This window comes from Cetorhinus maximus, chromosome 10 (genome assembly GCF_964194155.1).
Source record: "Cetorhinus maximus chromosome 10, sCetMax3.hap1.1, whole genome shotgun sequence".
Taxonomy (NCBI): Eukaryota; Metazoa; Chordata; class Chondrichthyes; order Lamniformes; family Cetorhinidae; genus Cetorhinus; species Cetorhinus maximus.
This window is the reverse complement of record NC_135888.1, coordinates 43,828,752-43,848,298: the sequence shown is the minus strand read 5'-3', so window position 1 is coordinate 43,848,298 and position 19,547 is coordinate 43,828,752. Positions and strand designations below refer to the sequence as shown.

The 19,547-nt window shown below is 39.6% G+C and overlaps 1 protein-coding gene across 4 annotated transcripts in view; it reads left to right on the top strand.

Moving 5' to 3' along the window:
* The window catches only part of pnpla7b (patatin-like phospholipase domain containing 7b), a 317,033-nt gene that overhangs the window by 21,089 nt on the left and 276,397 nt on the right, over positions 1 to 19,547 (top strand). For all 4 annotated transcript variants that reach the window (XM_078550357.1, XM_078550360.1, XM_078550356.1 and 1 more), the window contains 4 exons: positions 1,425 to 1,499; positions 8,019 to 8,106; positions 16,823 to 16,905; positions 18,395 to 18,483. In XM_078550357.1, coding sequence (XP_078406483.1) covers positions 1,425 to 1,499; positions 8,019 to 8,106; positions 16,823 to 16,905; positions 18,395 to 18,483 — 335 coding nt within the window. The remainder of the gene's footprint in view (positions 1 to 1,424; positions 1,500 to 8,018; positions 8,107 to 16,822; positions 16,906 to 18,394; positions 18,484 to 19,547) is intronic.

The following is a 19,547-nucleotide window of genomic DNA, read 5'->3' as shown; positions in this document are numbered from 1 at the left end:
GCAGAGCCTTAGTATCTTTCAAACACTGAGAGCATGCAATTAAATGGTGTTATGCATCCTGAGGGTATATGACATGACTATGGTTGGTTTTCATGTGTAGTACAGTAACTTTGCACATAAGTTTGCCTTTTAAACAGAACCAGGCATGTTTTGTGAAATGAGAATTTTGTAGGATGTATCTGCTGGACAGTTCAAGCCTATTATAGTGGTGTCAACCCAAGGAGCCTGCATCCACTGCACTTGTTTAGAGTGACCAGACATCCTGGTTTTACTGGGACAGTCCCAGTTTTTCATTTAGGATAATTTCCTAAAAATAGTTCAAATGCCCTGGCTTTGGCCATTTCCCTTTTTGTCAAATATAAACAGGGCCTGAGGTGTGGTGGTGGGGTGAAGAAAATCTATGTGAAATTTCATCCTTGTTTCTAGAAACACCATCACATAGCTATACATAGTCTGGGAGATGTCTTCACATGACCTCCTTCCTCTAGCTGCCCCTTCCCCAGACTTCCGCCATTGGTCACCCAATATGTCAATCATCACAGACCCCTGCCTACCCATGTCTTTTCAATGTGTTGCAGCTTTGACTTTTGAAAATCTGGTCACCCTATTTTTATTATTAAAAGTCAATAGGAATATGTGAAGAGATGCTCTAAAATTAGGAGAAGCAATGAAAAAGCAACTTCCTTAGTTGTTTTCTTTTTGCAGGAATTGGTTGGAACAGATTGCCCTTTGGATTCTTCTACCGACTAGTAATATCCAACTTGTGCTTATGAAGAAACTGTTGACTTGTAACTTTCCAAATATGCAGTTCCTCATTTTTAGAGTTATCATGATTGGTGCTTATGATTATTACCCTTCCGCATTTGGCTATGCTTCAACCTACACCACTAAAACAGGAAAACTGCCCATATAAACCATTGCTTTTGAGAGACTTTGTTAAACGTAAATTGATTGCTGTGTTTACCTACATAACTGTGTCTGCATTTTTTAAAGTATTTAAATGGCTGTGAAGCATTTCTAGTTGTTCCTGACAAATAAAAGGTGCTGTACAAATAAAATAAAAACAAAAAATACTGGAAAATCTCAGGTCTGGCAGCATCTGTGGAGAGAGAAACAGAGTTACTGTTTCGAGTCCAATATGACTTCTTCGGAACACAAGTACATTTATAAATATAAGTTCTTTGATGTTGTCCTAGTTCATTTGTTTCCAATCAACTGCCTTATATAGATGTTATCCGGACTCTGCAGAGGAATCTGTAAATAAAGAAACTGCAAAAAAATGTTACTGGGTCCAGTGAAAAATTCTACCAGTCAGAATCTTTTGGTGATATAGTTCCTTCCTGCTCAATTAATGCAAAAATTGAAATTACTAAAACATGTTAAATTTACTTTTATAAGTAAATATTTTTCACTTTGTGTCACAGGTTGGGATACCAATCAGTGGGGACCTTCCTGCATTACTACAACAGTTTATGGAAGAGAAAATTCAGACCACAATGGTATGTAAAAACTGCCTGTTATAATCCAGAAAGCTAGTTGATGAAGGATAGAACTGGGGCCAATCTTTATATTTTATAAGGATTTATTTAAAGAGATACACTTTACAAACATACACCTCCTATCCCAACCACCGCAGTTTCTGTCTGTTCCTATATATAGGAGCACAAGTGAATCTCCAGTTAATGCCCACCACCTGCATACAATTAAATACCACTAATATACAATTAACAGATTCCCTTTTATCTCTTCAAATAAAAAAGAGTTTTTATGTACAACCAAAATTTCAAAATGAATTAAATCAAAGAACTCCATATTTTGTACAAGGCATTACATTCCAAAATGTCCCTCCTCTAGGGCTCCTAACTATTTCTTCATACATGCATTACCTTTTGTAAAACAGCTGATAACACACATCTACCTATCTAATTTTAGAGATTTATTTTTTTCTCCAGTGTTTGTTTCAACTCAGCAAGACTAATCCATAGCCTTTTCTCATAGTGTACATTATTCCACAGTAAATGATTATCTACATAACATTCAATGGATATATTATTTTCAATATGCCCAATGTACAGAATCTCACTTAAAGTATTTGCCAAATAGAATCCCATATTCACTGCTTCCGCAAGAGGGTGAGTTTCAGCAGCCAAAGTACTTTTAACAACCTTTTTTTACTTTCTTAGCTTCCCAGTCTGAAGGATAACAATTCCCACTCTGACCCATCAGAAATGTTATGAAACCAGTTTCACCAGAATACTCATCAGAAAGATTAGCATGTGAAGCATCGCTAAAAATGATTGGGTCATCTAAGGATGGGAACTTGAGTATGTATTTATCCAGATTTAAAACAATTACTTCATTACCCTTAAGACGTTCTCTATTTTACGGTGTTTCAATGTCATACTTAACTCCAACACATCAAAAGTCGTATCTGATCTAGTCTGAGTGCACAACCAGTTTAACTAACTAATCAAGCTTTGCAATGGCTCTGTATCTTTCTCGGAATATCATATTTCGTCAGGCCTCAGTACAATTAATTGGGATGGAAGTAACACTCTCGAAATAGGATTGCTGATTTAAAGTTATTCTAGACCTACTTTGTTTCATATCTAAACCAATGTACTCAAAAAACCCCACAAACCTGGCTCCACTTTTAAATTTTGCTGTAATCTTTATTAATAACACAGTTTTCAAATTCCTCAGTACCTCCCAGTAAGAAATCATCAACATGTATCATGGAGATGCTGGAAAATGTTCCTTTATGAAACTAGTAAAACATTGCGGGATCTGCTTTTCGTTGAACGCAACCTATTTTCAGCTAAACATATCTCACTGAAAAATACAACACCCTGAAGGCATCACTCAGGCCATAGACGCATTTGTTTCTTGTCCATAGTTTCCCTTCTGCATCAACTCTTTGGGTGGTTTCAGAAAGATTTCTCTGAAAATTATTGCCCTGCAGAAACATGGCTTTTGTGTCGATTGATTGACCTGCACTCTCATGAATATGTACCCAACAGGTAAAAAGATTTTCAAGATTACTTTACCAGCTGAGGGAGAATTCACACTAACATCTGAATCATGCAGACACTCTTTGAAACCCCTAGCAATTAGCCTCAAATTTTTAGCCTCAACTCCCATCTACACTGATGTTTCCTGTACAAATTCACCTATGTGACAAAGTTGGTTGACTTTATTTCAGAATAAATTCAAACTTTCTCAAATTATCTAACTCCCTTTATTTTGCCCCTTTGTCACGTTTATTGGCAACTACCAAAACTTCACGGTCAAGAGAACGTCTACTTCATATTCTGCTGTGGGATTATTCTGTGCCCTTTATTTAATTGTCTAACCTATTCACGCTTTGCCCTCTTTCCATTTTAATGTCTGTTGGGATTACTACTGCAAGACCTCACTCTTGCACTATCAGAGGTTCTTTCTGTGCTTCGTGTTTGTTTTATGACACGAGTCACTTCCAGACTCTATCACAACTTGCATTGTGCTTTCCCCCTTTCCACTCTCTCACCCTTTTCTGCCAGTTCATGGGTCTCGCTTCTTGGCCATCATCCTGAACATTCAGCCAATATATGAATGAAGAGGTTTTCCTGCACTTCGCACAATTGTTGCATCCCACCATTCGATAGACCCATCTGAAATATATGTCACCCCAAGTACCCACTCTGGATAATTGGTTTGCGAGTGTGATAGCTCTGTCATATGTGTCATGATCCAGTAATTGCCACTATCCAGCCTTTGATCTACTGCATTTTGTTCTTCAGAACCCTCTTAAAACACATGAACGTTTGAGGTACAAGGTGCCTCGTTTACTTCTGTCACTTGCTCAGAGTCTGAGATTTTTTGATTAATTCCAGTTGTTTGTGAGGAATGAACCCTAACCTTAATTATTGCTAAAAAAAAGAGACATGTCAAAGCTTTTCGTCTTGCACTCATCAGGGCACTTTGCAAGAATACTAATAAAAGGGGAAAACAACAATTTATACTGTATGAGAAGAGAGTGCTGATTGGTTGGCAAGTGGACTCTGGTAGAGGCGTTGCCATGGAGAATGCAACAATTGATGTTGACTGGCAGTTAACTGCCAAGCATTGTTTGAAATTTAAACCAGGCAGCTTGACCCTGATTGGTCAAGGCATTTCCCTGAAGAATGAGTGAGCGAATGGCTGTCACTTATTTTGTTCAGCTGAAACAGGTGTAATGTGTGTACATGTCCTTTCTGCCTGCAAAGAACAGGGCCCTGTGTTTAATATATGTAGCTTCCAGTACATGCAAGTGCGCCACACTGCGAGCCCGACTGACGATCTTAAACTGGTTGTTAGTGTAATTTTTAGCACACTGAGGATTTTTATCAAATCTTGTCCATTTGCAGAATCACATCTCATGTTGGACACTGTGTTTTGAGTTTTGCAGGCATGAGCTGATTGGGTACAGTCTGTACCCTGCCCATTGTGAACAGTAGCTGGGACATGCTGTTTCATATGATCCGCCAGTCTTTGGGATGTACAGCCTACAAACCTAGCATCACACTGGCCCTGAAATTCAAATGCCACATTACTTATTTGTGTGATAGGCAGAACATCTTTTTGGCTTGATGGCAACATCCTGTTAGTGGTGAATACCACTCGTGTTGTTACAGCATAGTAGCCAGTGTGAAACAGCTAGCTTCATCTGTTGCTCAAATTTTTGAGATACCTTGCCCTTCCAGGGCAATCTGAGGTAGACTGGGCACTTTTCAGGGCTGAAAGTGATGGCCTTAGGCCTGTTCATGAGTGTGTGTGATATACAACGTGAAATGATCTGATCAGGGTAGCTGTTATCCTGCAGAATGCCTTTGACGCGCCCTATTTCAACATCAAACTTGTATGGTGAGAAAAGGTTTATAAGGTTGCCGATAAGACCAATCTTATAGCGTGTGGAACTGTGAGAATCTCATTACGTGTATATTGACCAGTAAGGTAGGCTTATGGGAGACCATGGTAGAGAACCCCCTGGCAGATTTCTTGACTAGCATGTCAAGGAAGGGGAGTTCATTTGACTGCTCCATTTCAAAGGTGAATTTGAGTGCAGGATGGAGCCCATTAAGGTATGTAAGGAAATTGTTACATGCAGCTGTGGATTTAAATATAGGAAATGCATCATCCACATATCAGAAATATGCGACAGGTGGTAAGTTAGGTGGCATTCCATCAAACACACGTTTCTTATGGAACTCGACAAAGATGTTTGCGAGAACTAGGCCTAGAGGGGATCCCATGGCAATACCATCTACTTGAGCATACATGGTGTCATTAAAACTGAACTCAACTGTGCAAATGAATACTGATTCATGCAATGGTGGCGTCTAGATCGCCATGATTTTTGCTGCAGTGCAAATATCAATGACTTCCCTAAATAGACCATTGGTGAATAGACTAGCAATGTCAAATGAGCGCATGGATACAGCATTGCTATTGATATGCAAATCCGGTAGGGCCTTCGCAGATGTGAAGGAATCCTTCACTGTGTACGTGGAAAACCTGCTCAAAACTGGTTGGAACAATTCATCCAATCACTTAGCCAATTCTCGTTGTGCAGAACCAGACATAGGTAAGATAGGCATAAAGGGGCATCACTTTTGTGTGTCTTGGGCAGCCCCCATAGTTTGATTAACCTTAATAGTTTGATTGCCATGTTTGATAGGTCCTCCCTTAAAATCACAACTTTACCAGTGCCTTTCCATTCCCAATTACCTTCTCTTTATAGCACATCAGACTTCCTGAATTAAATTCTGTATTAAATGGTCTTGTAGGATTCCTCAATGCTCTCCAAATTTTCTCTGGGATCTTTGATGAAAGCCTGTTCTCCTGCATGCCATGCATCCAAATTTGCAAGAATAAATGCAACAAATTATAGTACCTTCTAAAGCAGGAAGACTATCACACAGAACAGAAGGCAATTGGGATTTTGCTGACAGACTAATTGATAAGGACTATATCCTCCAACCATCTTTATATGAACTGCCCATGCCTGGTTATCAGCTAATATTTTATGCAGCAAATCATTGATCACCGCATGATTCCTTTCACAAAGTCAATTGTTGAAAAGACTTTCAGCTGCGGTATTCAAGATCATGATGTTCATATTTTCATATATGTCTCTAAGCTGGTCATTGGCAAATTCGCCTCCATTATCAGTCAGAAACTTCGCTGGTATTCTATGCCTGATCCCTATCCATTTGTCTATGATTTTGTCTATGATACCTTTTTTGTTCTTACTACTGTATGTATTATTGTAGAAAGACTAAATCTGGTTGCCAGGTCTATAAAATAGGATGAAAATATTTCTGTCTTTAAAATACCTTGGATTCATGGAAACCTCATTAAAATCGTGTGTTAATGGAAGGCTTACAATAGGACATGGTGGTGTCCTTCATTTTTTTTTACAGATTTTACGTTTCCTACTAATTTCTTCTATTAGCCTTGTACTCTCTTCTCAACCATGCCTGCATCTTTTAGCAGGATTTTTAACCTTTGACAAGTAGAGTGAGCAACTTGTCTATGTAATCTTAAGGCATTCTTTTCCCTCAGATTCTTATCACCTGATGTTATTATTACCTAACACTCTGATGAGAAACATCAGGTTTTGTTTAGGGGATTTGATTTACACAGTTTGCACCTGCTTTCTGCTATTTTCCACAACTGCCAGTTTTCAGTTTGAAAACTTTTTCCTAGCTTCCAATCTTCACCTTTAGGCAATTATTCTCTGCTACCATGTTATAATCCAGAAGGCCAGGTGGTGCACATTAAAACTAGAGTCAATCTTTACACACTTAGAAGAATTTATTTACTCAGATAAACATTCTAAACATGCACCTCCTACCCCAACCACCACAGTTTCAGTCTGCTCCTATATTTTGGGAAAGCAAATGAATTCCTGGTTAATGGTCACTGCTTGCCTGCAATTAATTGTAATTAATATATAATTAATATGTCTGTCTTGTGGGAGGCAAAGATTGGATTTCTCTTGCCCTGCTTTGTTTTTGTACTCTTATGTCTTATGTATGTCTTATGGAATCATACAGCATTGAAGGAGGCCATTCAGCCCATTGTGCCTGTGCCAGCTATTTGAAGGACCGATCGAATTAATTTCACTTCCCTGATCTCGTCTACAGTCCTTCATGTTTATCTATTTCAAGTAATTATCCAATTCCCTTTTGAAAGTTTCTCTTAACTCTGCTTCCACCACCCTTTCAGGCAGTGTGTTCTAGGTCATAACAATTCATTGTTCAAAACAAAACCACCACACCTAGAACACTGTGAACAATTTTGGCCCCCTTATCTAAGGAAAGATATACTGGCATTGGAGGCAGTCCAGAGAAGGTTCACTAGGTTGATCCCGGTATGGAGGTGTTTTCTTATGAGGAGACGTTGAGCAGGCTGGGCCTGTACTCATTGGAGTTTAGAAGAATGAGAGGTGACCTTACTGAAACATATGAGTCTTAGGGGCCTTGACAGTGTAGGTGCTGAGAGGTTGTTTCCCCTTGTGGGAGAGTCTAGGACCAGAGGGCATAATCTCAGACCAAGGGGGTGCCCATTTAAAACAGAGATGAGGAGGAATTTCATCCCTGAGGATAGTGAATTTGTGGAATTCTTTACTGCAGAGGGTTGTAGAAGCTGGGTCGTTAAGTATATTCAAGGCTGACATAGACAGATTTTTAATCAGTAAGGAAATCAAGGGTTATAGGGAAAAGGCAGGAAAGTGGAGTTAAGGATTATCAGATCAGCCATGATCTCATTGAATGGCGGAGCAGACTCGATGGGCAGAATGGCCTACTTCAGCTCCTACATCTTATGGTCTTATGGACCTCAATTCAAATTCTATCATGAAGGTGGAAAGAGGGAAAGAATTGGCTAGTTGGGAAGATGATCAGTAGTTATGGAAAAATGTAGATGTGTTGATATCAATATGAGGACAAAGTGTGCTTTTTAATATTTAAGTTAAATGTTTTCTTTTATTTCTCCAGCTGACAGGAATGATGATTGGAGCACTTGCTGCCATTCTTATCGTAGCAATTATTGTGTTTTTCATCTACAGAAGAGTGAAACAGTCAAGTAAGTAAATTCTAGATTAATGAACTAGTGGAATAATTTGATGTACTAACATACTGTGCCACCCAGTCTCCCCATCTTTTAATCATGCTTCAAAAGTAAAATATCTCCCAAATCAATGCAAGATTTTATTTTTTTTAGTATCAGTAAACTTTTATCAATTTTTTTCCTTACAGGACACGATTGTGGAACAACGCAATGTTTTTGCAGGCAGATATATCATCTACCATCATGTGACAGAGCACCAGTAGTTAGACGATACACATGCTTCACTCCATGTTAGGGGTTGTGAGCATGCTCTGAGCTATGAACAGGAAATCCGCTATCACGCAGACTAATAAAGAACAGTGAGAAAGCCCACCATTGTTGCTAGGTGTTGTTTCTTCTTTGTGGTAAACTATGAGTAGCCCCAAGTTTTCTCAAATTAATGTTCAACAGTTTCTGATCACTTGTAGCCTGACTGGCTAAAGTAGAAAAAAAGTCATTGGTATAGAGTCAGTTCCTTTCCCCCCACCCTCCACCTCACTATCTTATAATTTTTGTTATTTTTTTTCTAACTAATGCTGACTCTTTACAGGGGCTATTGTGGGCCCCCTAATAAGAATATCTGCAATAATTTGGAACCAGTAGGTCAATGTGCTGGTAAGATGAGTTCACTATCGTTATCTCTCTGCAGACAGAGCATTAAATAAGGCAGACTGCCCTCTGCTGCACTTTTTGAATTAAATAAGATTAACTTTTGAGGATAAGGGAGGAATTGGCTTGAACATTTTGTGAGAAATTACTTGATAAATCTTTGGGCCAACAATAGAGCAAGCATACCCAAACCCCCTGCCAAAGCCGCCACCCCCCCCCACCTCCACCCACCCACCAACCCAGAAGAAAAAGTGTGATTCTGATATGGCCTATGAGAACAGCTATGAGGCCAATATTAAACTAAAGATGAGGACTGGGAGAGTCTTCATGACAAAATAAGATTAAAACAATGAGGTCAAAGGATAGATGTGGAAATTTAAAAATATTTTTCACGGGAACATTATCAGCAAAGTCAGCATTTTTCACCCATCCCTAATTTCCCTTCAGAAGGTGATGCTTTCTTGAACAGTTGCAGTCCATGTGGTGTAGCTACACCCACAGTGCTGATAGGAAGGGAGTTCCAGATGTTGACCCAGCAGCAGTGAAGGACCAGCGATATACTTCATAAATTAGGATGGTGTGTGATTTGGACGGGAGCTTGCAGGTGGTGTTGTTTCCATGTGTCTGCTGCCCTTGTCCTAGGTATTGGAGGTCACGGGTTTGGAAAGTGCTGTTGAAGGAGCATTGGCGAGTTGTTACAATGTATATGGTACACACTGCTACTGTTGTAAAGTTGCTTGGTGTCTCATGGAGAGGTCTGGAGGCTTGTATGGTTAAACATAAACCGTTTATTGGTAACTCATTACCATCCAAGGCACTTCCACGTGTGGGTGCTGTCTCCATGCTGGCTTCTTCCAAATTCTACTACACACAGTCTACTATCAAGTGACCCTCTACGTCATACCATGGGTGGTACTGCTCTCCAGTCCCATATTATGCTCTGCCAAACACCCTATACTAAAGATAACACTGTATGTCAGTATTGGAGGGAGTGAATGTTTATGGTGGTGGATGGGGTGCTGATCAACTGGGCTACTTTGCCCTGGTGTCGAGCTTCTTGGATGTTGGAATGTTGCACTCTTCCAGGCAAGTGGAGAGTATTTCACCACACTCCTGACTTGTGCCTTGCAGATGGGACAGTCTTTGGGACTGTCAGGAGGCCAGTCACTCGCTGTTGAATTCCCAGTCTCTGACCTGCTCTTGTCGTCACAGTTTTTAATATGGCTGATCTAATTCAGTTTCTGGTCAATGGTAAAGCCCCCAAGGATGTTGATGGTAGGAATTCAACAATGGTAATGCCATCGAATGGCAAGGGAGGATAGTTAGATTCTCTCATGTTTGAGATCGTCATTGCTTGGGACTTGTGTGACATGAATGATACTTGCCACTTATCAGCTGAAGGATGAATGTTATCCAGGTCTTGCTGCATGTGAGCACAGACTGCTTCAATATCTGAGGAGTTGCGAATGGTACTGCAATAATCAGCGACCATCCCCACTCTGACCTTAACGATGGAGGGGAGGTCATTGATGAAACAGCTGAAGATGGTTGGACCTAGGCCACTACCCTGATGATCTGCAGTGATGTCCTGGGGTTGAGATGGTTAGTGTCCAACGACCGGTTTGTGCTAGGAATGATTCCAACCAGAGGAGAGTTTTCCCCTGGATCTCATTGACTTTAATATGACACTTGGTCAAATGCTGCCTTGATGTCAAGGGTAGCCATTCTCACCTCACCTCTGGAATTCAGCTTTGTTCATGTTTTAGATCAAGTTTGCAGTGATGTCTGATGCTGAATGCTCTTAGTGGGACCCAAACTGAACATCTTACAGTATAGAAGTTAATACTGGAGGTTCTTGTAAGTACCACTGCTTACAGCAGGCATGTTTGTACAAACATATTTTGCCTGCTAAAAGTGATGCCAATATAATGTGGCAGTGCTATCAAAGCGCACTAATATGTAAGAGGGATGTTCGTTTGTTCTATGTAGTGACCTTTTGCCAGCTCCTATCTGACCTTTACTATTTATTTATCTGGAAATGCTTGATATAAACTGTAACCTGTAGAGGGGATTAGAAGGGCTTATGTGCACAAAAGATAATTGAACATTAATGAGGTGTTATTTAATTAATAATGTTCTTGCGTTCAGCGCACCTTAACAAAGTGTATACTAGTAAGTGAGTGCAGCTACTCCTGACTGGAATAAACAGAACAGTTAAGAAGTTATAACTGGCAGCTTTGAAATTGAATTAATGCAAATGATTATTTCATTTTGGCCAATATAAGCTTGTTTTGAATGTGGGTATTTTAAGTGATGGAGACTGCAGCTCAAAAGAGTGGGAAAGGAGGAGGTGGAACATTAGAAACAAAAAATATGGATATGGTGGGATTGTTGATGAATACTTTGCTCTGGCTTACACCATTGGAGGAGGAGGATAAGTACCAGAGATTAGTGAGGCTGAGGAGCTTGCAAGTATTAGTGCAAAGAGAAAAAGTGAAATGAATAAACTGATTGGGATTGAGTCAGGTTTCCTGATCTTAGTCAGTTCCCACTCAAGAGTATTAAAAGAAATGAGTAAGTGCGTTGGGGATTTATATCGCTCAAAGCTCGTTGGGTTTGGCGATGGGATTATAGGAAGGGAGCAAACATTAAAATGTAATTCAAAAAAAGGAAGAAGAGACAAACCAAGTCACTGTAGTCTAGTGAGTTTAACAGTAGAGAAATTGTTAGAATTTACTAATCAATACCAATAACTTGCATTTTTATATTGCTTCTAAAATAGTAAAATATCTCAAGTCACTTCACAGGAGTGTTGCCAGGCAAAATTAGACACCAAGCCATATGTAGAGATATTAGGACAAGTGACCTTGGTTAAAGAGGTAAGCTTTAAGGAGCATCTTAAAGGAGAAGGGAGAGGAGGAGATGATTTACCAGGGAACTCGAGAGCTTAGTGCCTAGGCAGCTGAAAGCATGGCCGCCACTGTTGGGGTGAAGAAAGTGGGAGATGCGTAAGAAGCAAGGGCTAGAGAAATGCAGAGCGCTTGGAAGGCTGTAGAGCTGAAGGATGTTATAGCGATAGGGAGGGTAAAGGCCATAGGGGCATAATCAAGGACAGTGAATGAGTGAAGTTGATTAGGATGAGCCATCGTAGTTTCATCACGCCTGACTGGCTTAAGAATTTTTTGACACATTTAGGTGGATAGAGAAGCCATATGTGTGGGTTTTGAGAAGATGTTTGTTCGCATTCCATGCAAGCGATTATTAATTAAAATTAAGGCACCTAGAATTGGGGAAAATCTTGTGACAAGGAGAGAAAACTAGTTACGAAGTACAGAGTTGGGGTAAGAGGGACATCCTTGGACTAGTAGGTGCTAACGAGTGGCGATCTTCAGTGCAATGTAAGTGGAGGAGGTGGGGAAATGAACACAGCAGATTCAAGGGTTCAGTTACTTAAGCCTTTAAAAGCTAGCTCACAGGTGCAAAAAGTGGTGAAAAATTGAAAGGGATTTAGAGCTTCATTATAAGAGTTTTAAATATAAAACTAAATGTTACGACCAGTCCCTGGGTGAGGTCCCCCAATTTGTTATGATCCCAGATGAGATACCCCAAATTGTTAACTTCCCGAACGGAAAGCCCAATTTTGTTATGCTCCCGGGTGAGGAGGAATGAGCTGGCTCTCTTTACTTCTTCAACCCCTCGGTTGGTTGCAACAAGGTTAATTTAAAAGTGATCCCTTCCCTCGGGATACCTTTTCCCAATCCAAATGTATATATGTTTTAGAAGGACCCAATTTAACCAGACTTTCATGAGTCAAAGAAAGAGTAGGTTTATTAGTTACTAAAAACCCGAGAAAAAATAATAAAAACGCAACACACACACAGATCAGAAATGAGAAGTTGAGTCTAAAAATAAAAGTTAAAAAAGATAATCGAATCTGTCTTTGGCTTGTCTGTGAGGCATAGATGGTGAAAGATGGCCATTAAGTTGGGTGATTCTGGTAGAGCTGACTGGCAGTTTAGCAGTTAGTTTGGAGACACTTTGTTCTGCAGGTTGTTGAAGAAGCTGTCCAATTTTTTTGATTGTGGCTTTGCTGACTTGCCCCCAGCAACAGAGAGAGAGAGAGAGCCTTTGCCTGCAAACTGCAAAGCTGTGCCTAATCAATCATCATCTGCTGTGACTGTCACTAGCACACCAGAACTAGAATACACAGATCAGGTCTGCAGCTAGCTTTTTAACTCCTTTCCTTGTGTATTCCTGGAAGGGAAAAAAACCAAACATGCCTTTTGCCCAGAGCCCGTTTTCTTTTAACTTTGATCATTTCCACATTCTGAGATATAACTCAGCAGGAGATGGGTTTGGATGTTTTGCTGAGATGTGGCAATCAGTCTCCATTGTCTCTGCAACCGCAAGAGATTAAAGTTCAGTCTTTTGCATTTCATCTCTTCCTTTCAAGTGTCTCTGTCTGAAGTAGGCCTTGACACCTTTTTAGGTGTGACATTCCATATTCTCTCTAAAATTAGTTGGTCAATATAATCCACATAGGAATTTTCCAGAAAATGGTTACTTTACATTCTCAGCTATTTTTTATTCAGTGTCTTTGCTTGTACAACTTTTTAAAAAAGCTTGTCTTCCTTAAAAAGTTCAATATGCCCATAAATAATTTGAGGCTGTAATCCACTGTTGTGACACAAGTAATGCTGCTGCAGTTGTATAGCGCACTGGTCAGTCCCATTTGCAATGTTGGATTAATTATATGACTTTCTGGTAGTGATAGAATTTGCAGTATGCACAGATTTGCAAAATGACTCCCATTGAGTTCACTTTAGGACAGTCTACTTTGGAAATGATACACTAGCCAGCAATGATGACAAGTCCTGGGATAAGGGAGTGAGCATTGATGAAAGACTGGGTAAATTTGGGTTGTATTGCTTGAAGGATTGATCTAACTGAGGTATTTAACATAATAAATTGATAAGGATAGATTCTAGTAACAGAATCCAGAAAAGGTACAAAATCTTAGAGTTTGAGCTAAGCTAGTTAAAAGTAAACCCTTTATGAACTGCTGCAGAATTATAATAATGTGGAACACAGTGCCTTGGTAGGCTATAGGTACAATCCCAATGGAGGTGTTTAAAGTGGAGGTAGATACTTACAAAGTGAGGGTATCAAGGAGAGAATGGAACAGCAGACTCTGAACTGCATGATCTACTGTTTTTAAGTGTGAGCTGTTGAACTAAATATGACAATTACAAACTAGTTAAGTTTCATATTTCTGTCTTCTGGAATGCAGTTCAGGATGAATATCGTCAGCTGAATGCATAAGGATAGACAGTGAGGCACTAGAATTCCTGAACAGAGACGCACTGTACCCTTAGAAGCAGACTATATATTCAGAGTGACAGGGCATCTGTTTTAAACATGGAGCTATCTAGAGATCCACTAGCTATGTTTCATAGAAGTTGCAATACTTTGTGAGCTAAGATTTTTATCTTTTACTTCGAAGGAAATGTTTGTGTGAAGTATTAAAAAAGAAATCCAAAAATATAAAAATAACCCCCGTACTAGCCTTAAAAAATCCGCTTCTTTATATCACTTTGACTTGAGCTGAGCCTTCCAGTTTGCCCTGCTTGAGCAACTAAAAAGCCATATTCTTATATTTTTTAAATTTGTTCATGGTAAGTGGGCATTGCTGGCAAGGCAGGCATTTATTGCCTATCCCTAATTGCTCTGTTCCCACCAACCAGCTTTTCGTAAGTATTTTAGTTAAAATAAATGGCTCTGAGAACCCTGACTTCCATACAGTTGTCTTCAAGGAAGTTTTTAAAAGCCAAGTGAATGCCTCTTTGCTTTGTAAAGTTTGACTAGAGTATCTGCAACCTTGGATAAACTGGGGTTTTTGTCCCAACACTCTTAGAAAATATAGTGCCGCCTGTATACCTGTGGAAAATAAAATGGGAATGGTACCCACTGGTTTAAAGGTTCACTAAAATGGTACTTCTACAACCTGGTCCAAAGATCCTCCCTCAGGGTCTAAATCTATTGATGCTGGAAGTAAGTCAGCCACCTTTTGAGTCTTTGAGACCCATTGATACCTGAAAGTCTAATGACCCCCCCAGTTGGAATGGGTAAACTTTGTGCACTGCTGGTTATGAACCAAAGTTATAAAACTTGGAATTTGGTGTAAGGCATTTTTCGCCACTCTGCATTTTTAAACAAAATGATCATTTGCAAAAGATCACTAGACGCTACATTTTTATCTTGTCTCCACTTTTTGAGATTTAAAATCAGATTTCATCCTGGACTGAAAAAGAATCAATGTAAGTAAGAGTAGAAAAAATTATAAACGGAGATTGTTTTTTATTTATAAATCTTGTTTGGAATTTTAAACAATATGAAAGTTTGTTTCATTACCAGGAAACCTTGGGATTGAATTGAGGGATAGTGAAACTTTAGAAGAACAACTAAATATTTAAGAGACTATTTGGAGAAATCCACCCATGTTTCAAAAACATTACAGCCAAGGGGATGCTGACCTTTTATTGAATAATATCTATTGCAAATCTGTAGAACCCTGCCCTTATTGAGTTATTGCTTGGGCAGTGTAGTACATGAAGGATGATGAATGAAGAAGGAAGATAGTCCGTTCTTGATAAAGCCTTCATTCTTTGCATTAAAGATTGCATTATGTCTGGATATTCTCAGTTACTTTGGCATGAGCTGGTGCTAGTATGCTATGCATTCAGTGACAATCAAAGCTTTTAACATTTAGTAGTCACTGCAGTTGTGGATCAGTTCTCCTCTGCTCACACTTCTTGTGTATGAGGTTTTAAAGTTTTATATATATATATATATATATCCACTGCTTTGTAAGAGACTGTTTTTTTTATCACATTACTTAAAATATTAAGAGGTCAGTGACCAGTAGAGTGGACTCATCTTGAGCTTAATAATAATCTCCCAAATTGATCATCTAGTTCATCCACCTGCTGGCAAGAGGAGCCAAATCCAGCTAATGTTTCAGTTCAGCTTTTATGTTAAATCAGTGACTTTGGAGATTGTTAATTGAGGATGTTAACTCTCGCTGGGTGTGGAAAACCTCTCTCTATTCTGACATTGTTATCTCTATTCACTTCTTGACACTTTTTGCCAGCTGGTAAGCAAAGCACATTGGGGACTCTTATTTAAATTTGAGATGTGGTCTTGCACTTCTTAATGAGGTGTGATATAACATTGCCTTTTATGTTGACTCTTTACAAACCTGTAGTGTCCTCCACAGGTTTCCATCTGTTGCCTGTAGATATTTAAACTGATAGTGGAGGTAAGTGGAGTCGATAGGATGAAGGACAGATAAAACTTCATCTAGTATGTCAGCCGTGACTCCGAGAGCTCAGTCTCGTCTCTGTGCTAGGTTGTTCAAGTCTCAGTCTGAACACATGATTTAAGCTGACATTTCAGTGCATCACTGATGGAGTGTCGCACTGACGAAGGTGCCTTACTTCAGATGAGACAGTAACCTGAGATTGCACTTGCCCCTTTGATGGATATAAAAGATTCTGTGACACTCTTGTAAAGTAAGGAAAGGCGACACAGTCAGTTTGCACACTAGCAATAATGAGGTGGAAGACCAGATAATCTGTCTTTGGGGGTGTTAGTTGGGGGATAAACGACTGAGTGGAACCAAGAGATCTGCAATCCTCTTCTTTGGATTACAGAACAACAATCGCTATTTATCATGCGAGTGGAATATTTTATCATGGGGGCCATCACATCAGAGCTTGTCACTATCATCATATGATGTCCACAAGAGTCCTTCCAGTTCATGGGCATTGAATACAACCACAACTTGTATGCATTTAGTACCTTTAACGTGGAAAATATCTTAATATGGTCAAGAACAGAGGTTTTCCCTTCTTGGGAGGGTCTGATGCTGTTGGTACCAATGCCCCTGGGGCATTTTTGGTTAAGCATGTTTTCACAGCTGAGAATAACATCTGCCCTTCATATGATTGCTTTAAGCAATTCTTGCTGTAGGAGTGCTTTTCTGGTAACTTGCTCACATCTGTGGTTTTGATTTCTCTTGCAGAACAGCAGCAGCAGGGTGTAACCAGGTACAGATTCCGAAAGAGGGACAAGGTGATGTTCTATGGAAGAAAAATCATGAGAAAGGTAATTTTGCCTTGGATCTGAGTTTGTCAAATGTTTTGAAAGGGGGCTCTATTCACCTGAGTACCCTGTGTAGTTACTTCATTTCCTGGAGGAGGGGGGGTTGTGAGATGTGGTGGGGAAGCTGGTGGAAAGCTAAGCCTGTATTAAATACCTCCATTATGCTGACCTGGTTTAGGTTGGATGCTAGATATGTGCACAGCTGTTGATGTGCCGTGCTAGTTTTGACATGGTGATTTGGTGTTGTCAATTACTAGTTTACATGGTCATGATGTATAATTTTTACTATTAGGGGACAGGCACAGTCTGCTAGTATATTTGCTTTTTTTCCCTCAAGGAACTGGTTTTAAATCCAATTTAGACTGACAGGATGAAAGCCACTCACTCCCCGACCCTCCCTCCTGGAGGGGTCCTGTGTGAAATGAATTTGGACTGTTGACCCAAGTTCCTAGTGGGAATGGATCCACAGAATATAACTCTGGGCCCAAATTCAGTGCTGGTTGATAGCTTCTCTGTGACAGCATAGAAAATGGAAAAGAGTCAGATTGATACAGCAGGGAACATCTTTCTAGAAGCTACGCTGTTTCTCCTGGGAGTGACTTGTAGCTCTGTGTGTGCCAAAAGTAGGAAATATTCTGCTCCAAAGTGCTGATGTCCCTTCATTTTGATAAGTATAATCCTGAAAGAGGTGGATTAGTTATTTCAACGTGGTGATGATGTTTGGGCCATTTTGGCACTACCTCATAAACACCAGAAGGTGGTGCTTGATCCTCACAAATGAACACTTAAATTTAATCTGAAATAACAGTGTCTGTGGAGGAACCTTTGGCCAGTGTTTAAGGTTGGAATACTCTACTAATCCTGCTGAGCTTGTTTTCAGCAATAACTCTTGATTGTTTTGCATATTTCCGAATTTTAGAAATAAGTTTGATTGAGATTTTATTTTTGAAAGGGATTGGTAGTTGGCTTGCTGGGTTCCCCTGTCTTTTTCCCTTTTTACAACTATTTTGTGTAGAATATTTGATTATCATTATTGTTGTTTGATCCACTCAGATAAGAATAAGAAGTAGGAACCGCCTCCTCCTCTATCAGTCTTCATATTCCCCTCTTCGTCCTTAAACATGGATAATAAGGTTAACTGCACTCATGACCTAGGATTAATGCTGTTCTATATGGGACAGATACCACCACCTGATGCACTTATCCATTGCACAAATGGATTTGGGTTGGGGCAGGTGTTTGGATGCTTTTCAACACCTATCTCTGCCATATTGACTGGCGTTTTGTGAGTTTGGCTGATTGTATAAAAACACCAAGCATGTAATTATGTGGATGGTAGAATCCTGACAGAGCTGTTTTAAACTGCATAATTAAATCCATTGGAAGCTAAGTACCAAGTTGCATGCTTAAAAGAAATCATAAAACAAGAAATTCTGGAACAGTGTAGGATGATTTTGCTGCTGATTATAATCTACATTCCTTTAAATCCCAGGTGAAGCTATCTACCTCATCACTGGTTGGGAACAATGCGCCACGTCAGAGATTGAGGAAGAGGCAGAAGGTACTAAACCTGGCTAGAAGGTACACCTAGTGCAAATTGCTTTAGTCTAATTATAGTTATCTTGATGAAGGGGAGGAAAGAAGAGAAATGATAGACTCTGTCATGATACCTGCCCAGATGATGTGTTGTATCCTATTAGCTATGCTATGGATGGGTTTTCTGCGCCAACTAGGATAATTAATATTACTCTTTTTCTCAAATAAGAAATGTCACTGTTTATTAAGTATATTTCAATTTTGGGATATATTTGAAGGACCATTGTAATTTGGTTTAAACTGTTCTCTCCCAAGTACTGCGTAGTTTTCACTGTGCTTTAGTTACAGTAGCAACAACTTTGAAGTGAAGGAGAGGAGCCTAATAAAAGACTCCAGAGTCATGGTTCCAAAGGGTTTGTTTTAGTGAGGCCTCTTATTTAATGACTAGGCTAGGAACTAATCAAACATAGTTGGTACATAATCTAGGCTGACACTGACACTGCATACAGTACTGAGGGAGTGCTGCAGTATAGGGTGTGGTGTCTTTCAGATAAGTAATTATACCGAGACTTCATCTTAATGTGTAAGATATGATGTCACTATTTTGAACATGTGTAGGGGATGTCCCTGATGCCCTGGTCAATGTTTATCCCTCACTAAGCAGTTTATCTGGTTATTATTACACTTATGTTTACTGGGACCTTGCTGTGTGCAGATTAGTTACTGTGTTTCCTATGTTACAGCAATGACTGCAATTTCTTTATTTTCATGCCCCATATGTACCTCTTTGTCTATGGTTGGCAGAGGTAAGGAGTAATTTAGAAGAGTACTTGACAAAATTATTACTGAGGAGTTTATTTAATTTAATAGACAGAGTGAATCTTGAATGACTTACGTCATCTGGCCCCAGATGTGTGTGGCGGATTGTAAGTGCCATTATTGTAATGCCTATGAGTTCTGCTGGCGCGAGTCACCATATGACTTAATTTGTCCACTTTACCCTTTCTAACTTGGTAACAATGCACAATTCCTCAATCTGATAAGATGACTTACCCTTGATGTGCAAGTGCTGTGGAGCTAGGGTTTGGAATGTCTCTGAATATACTCCA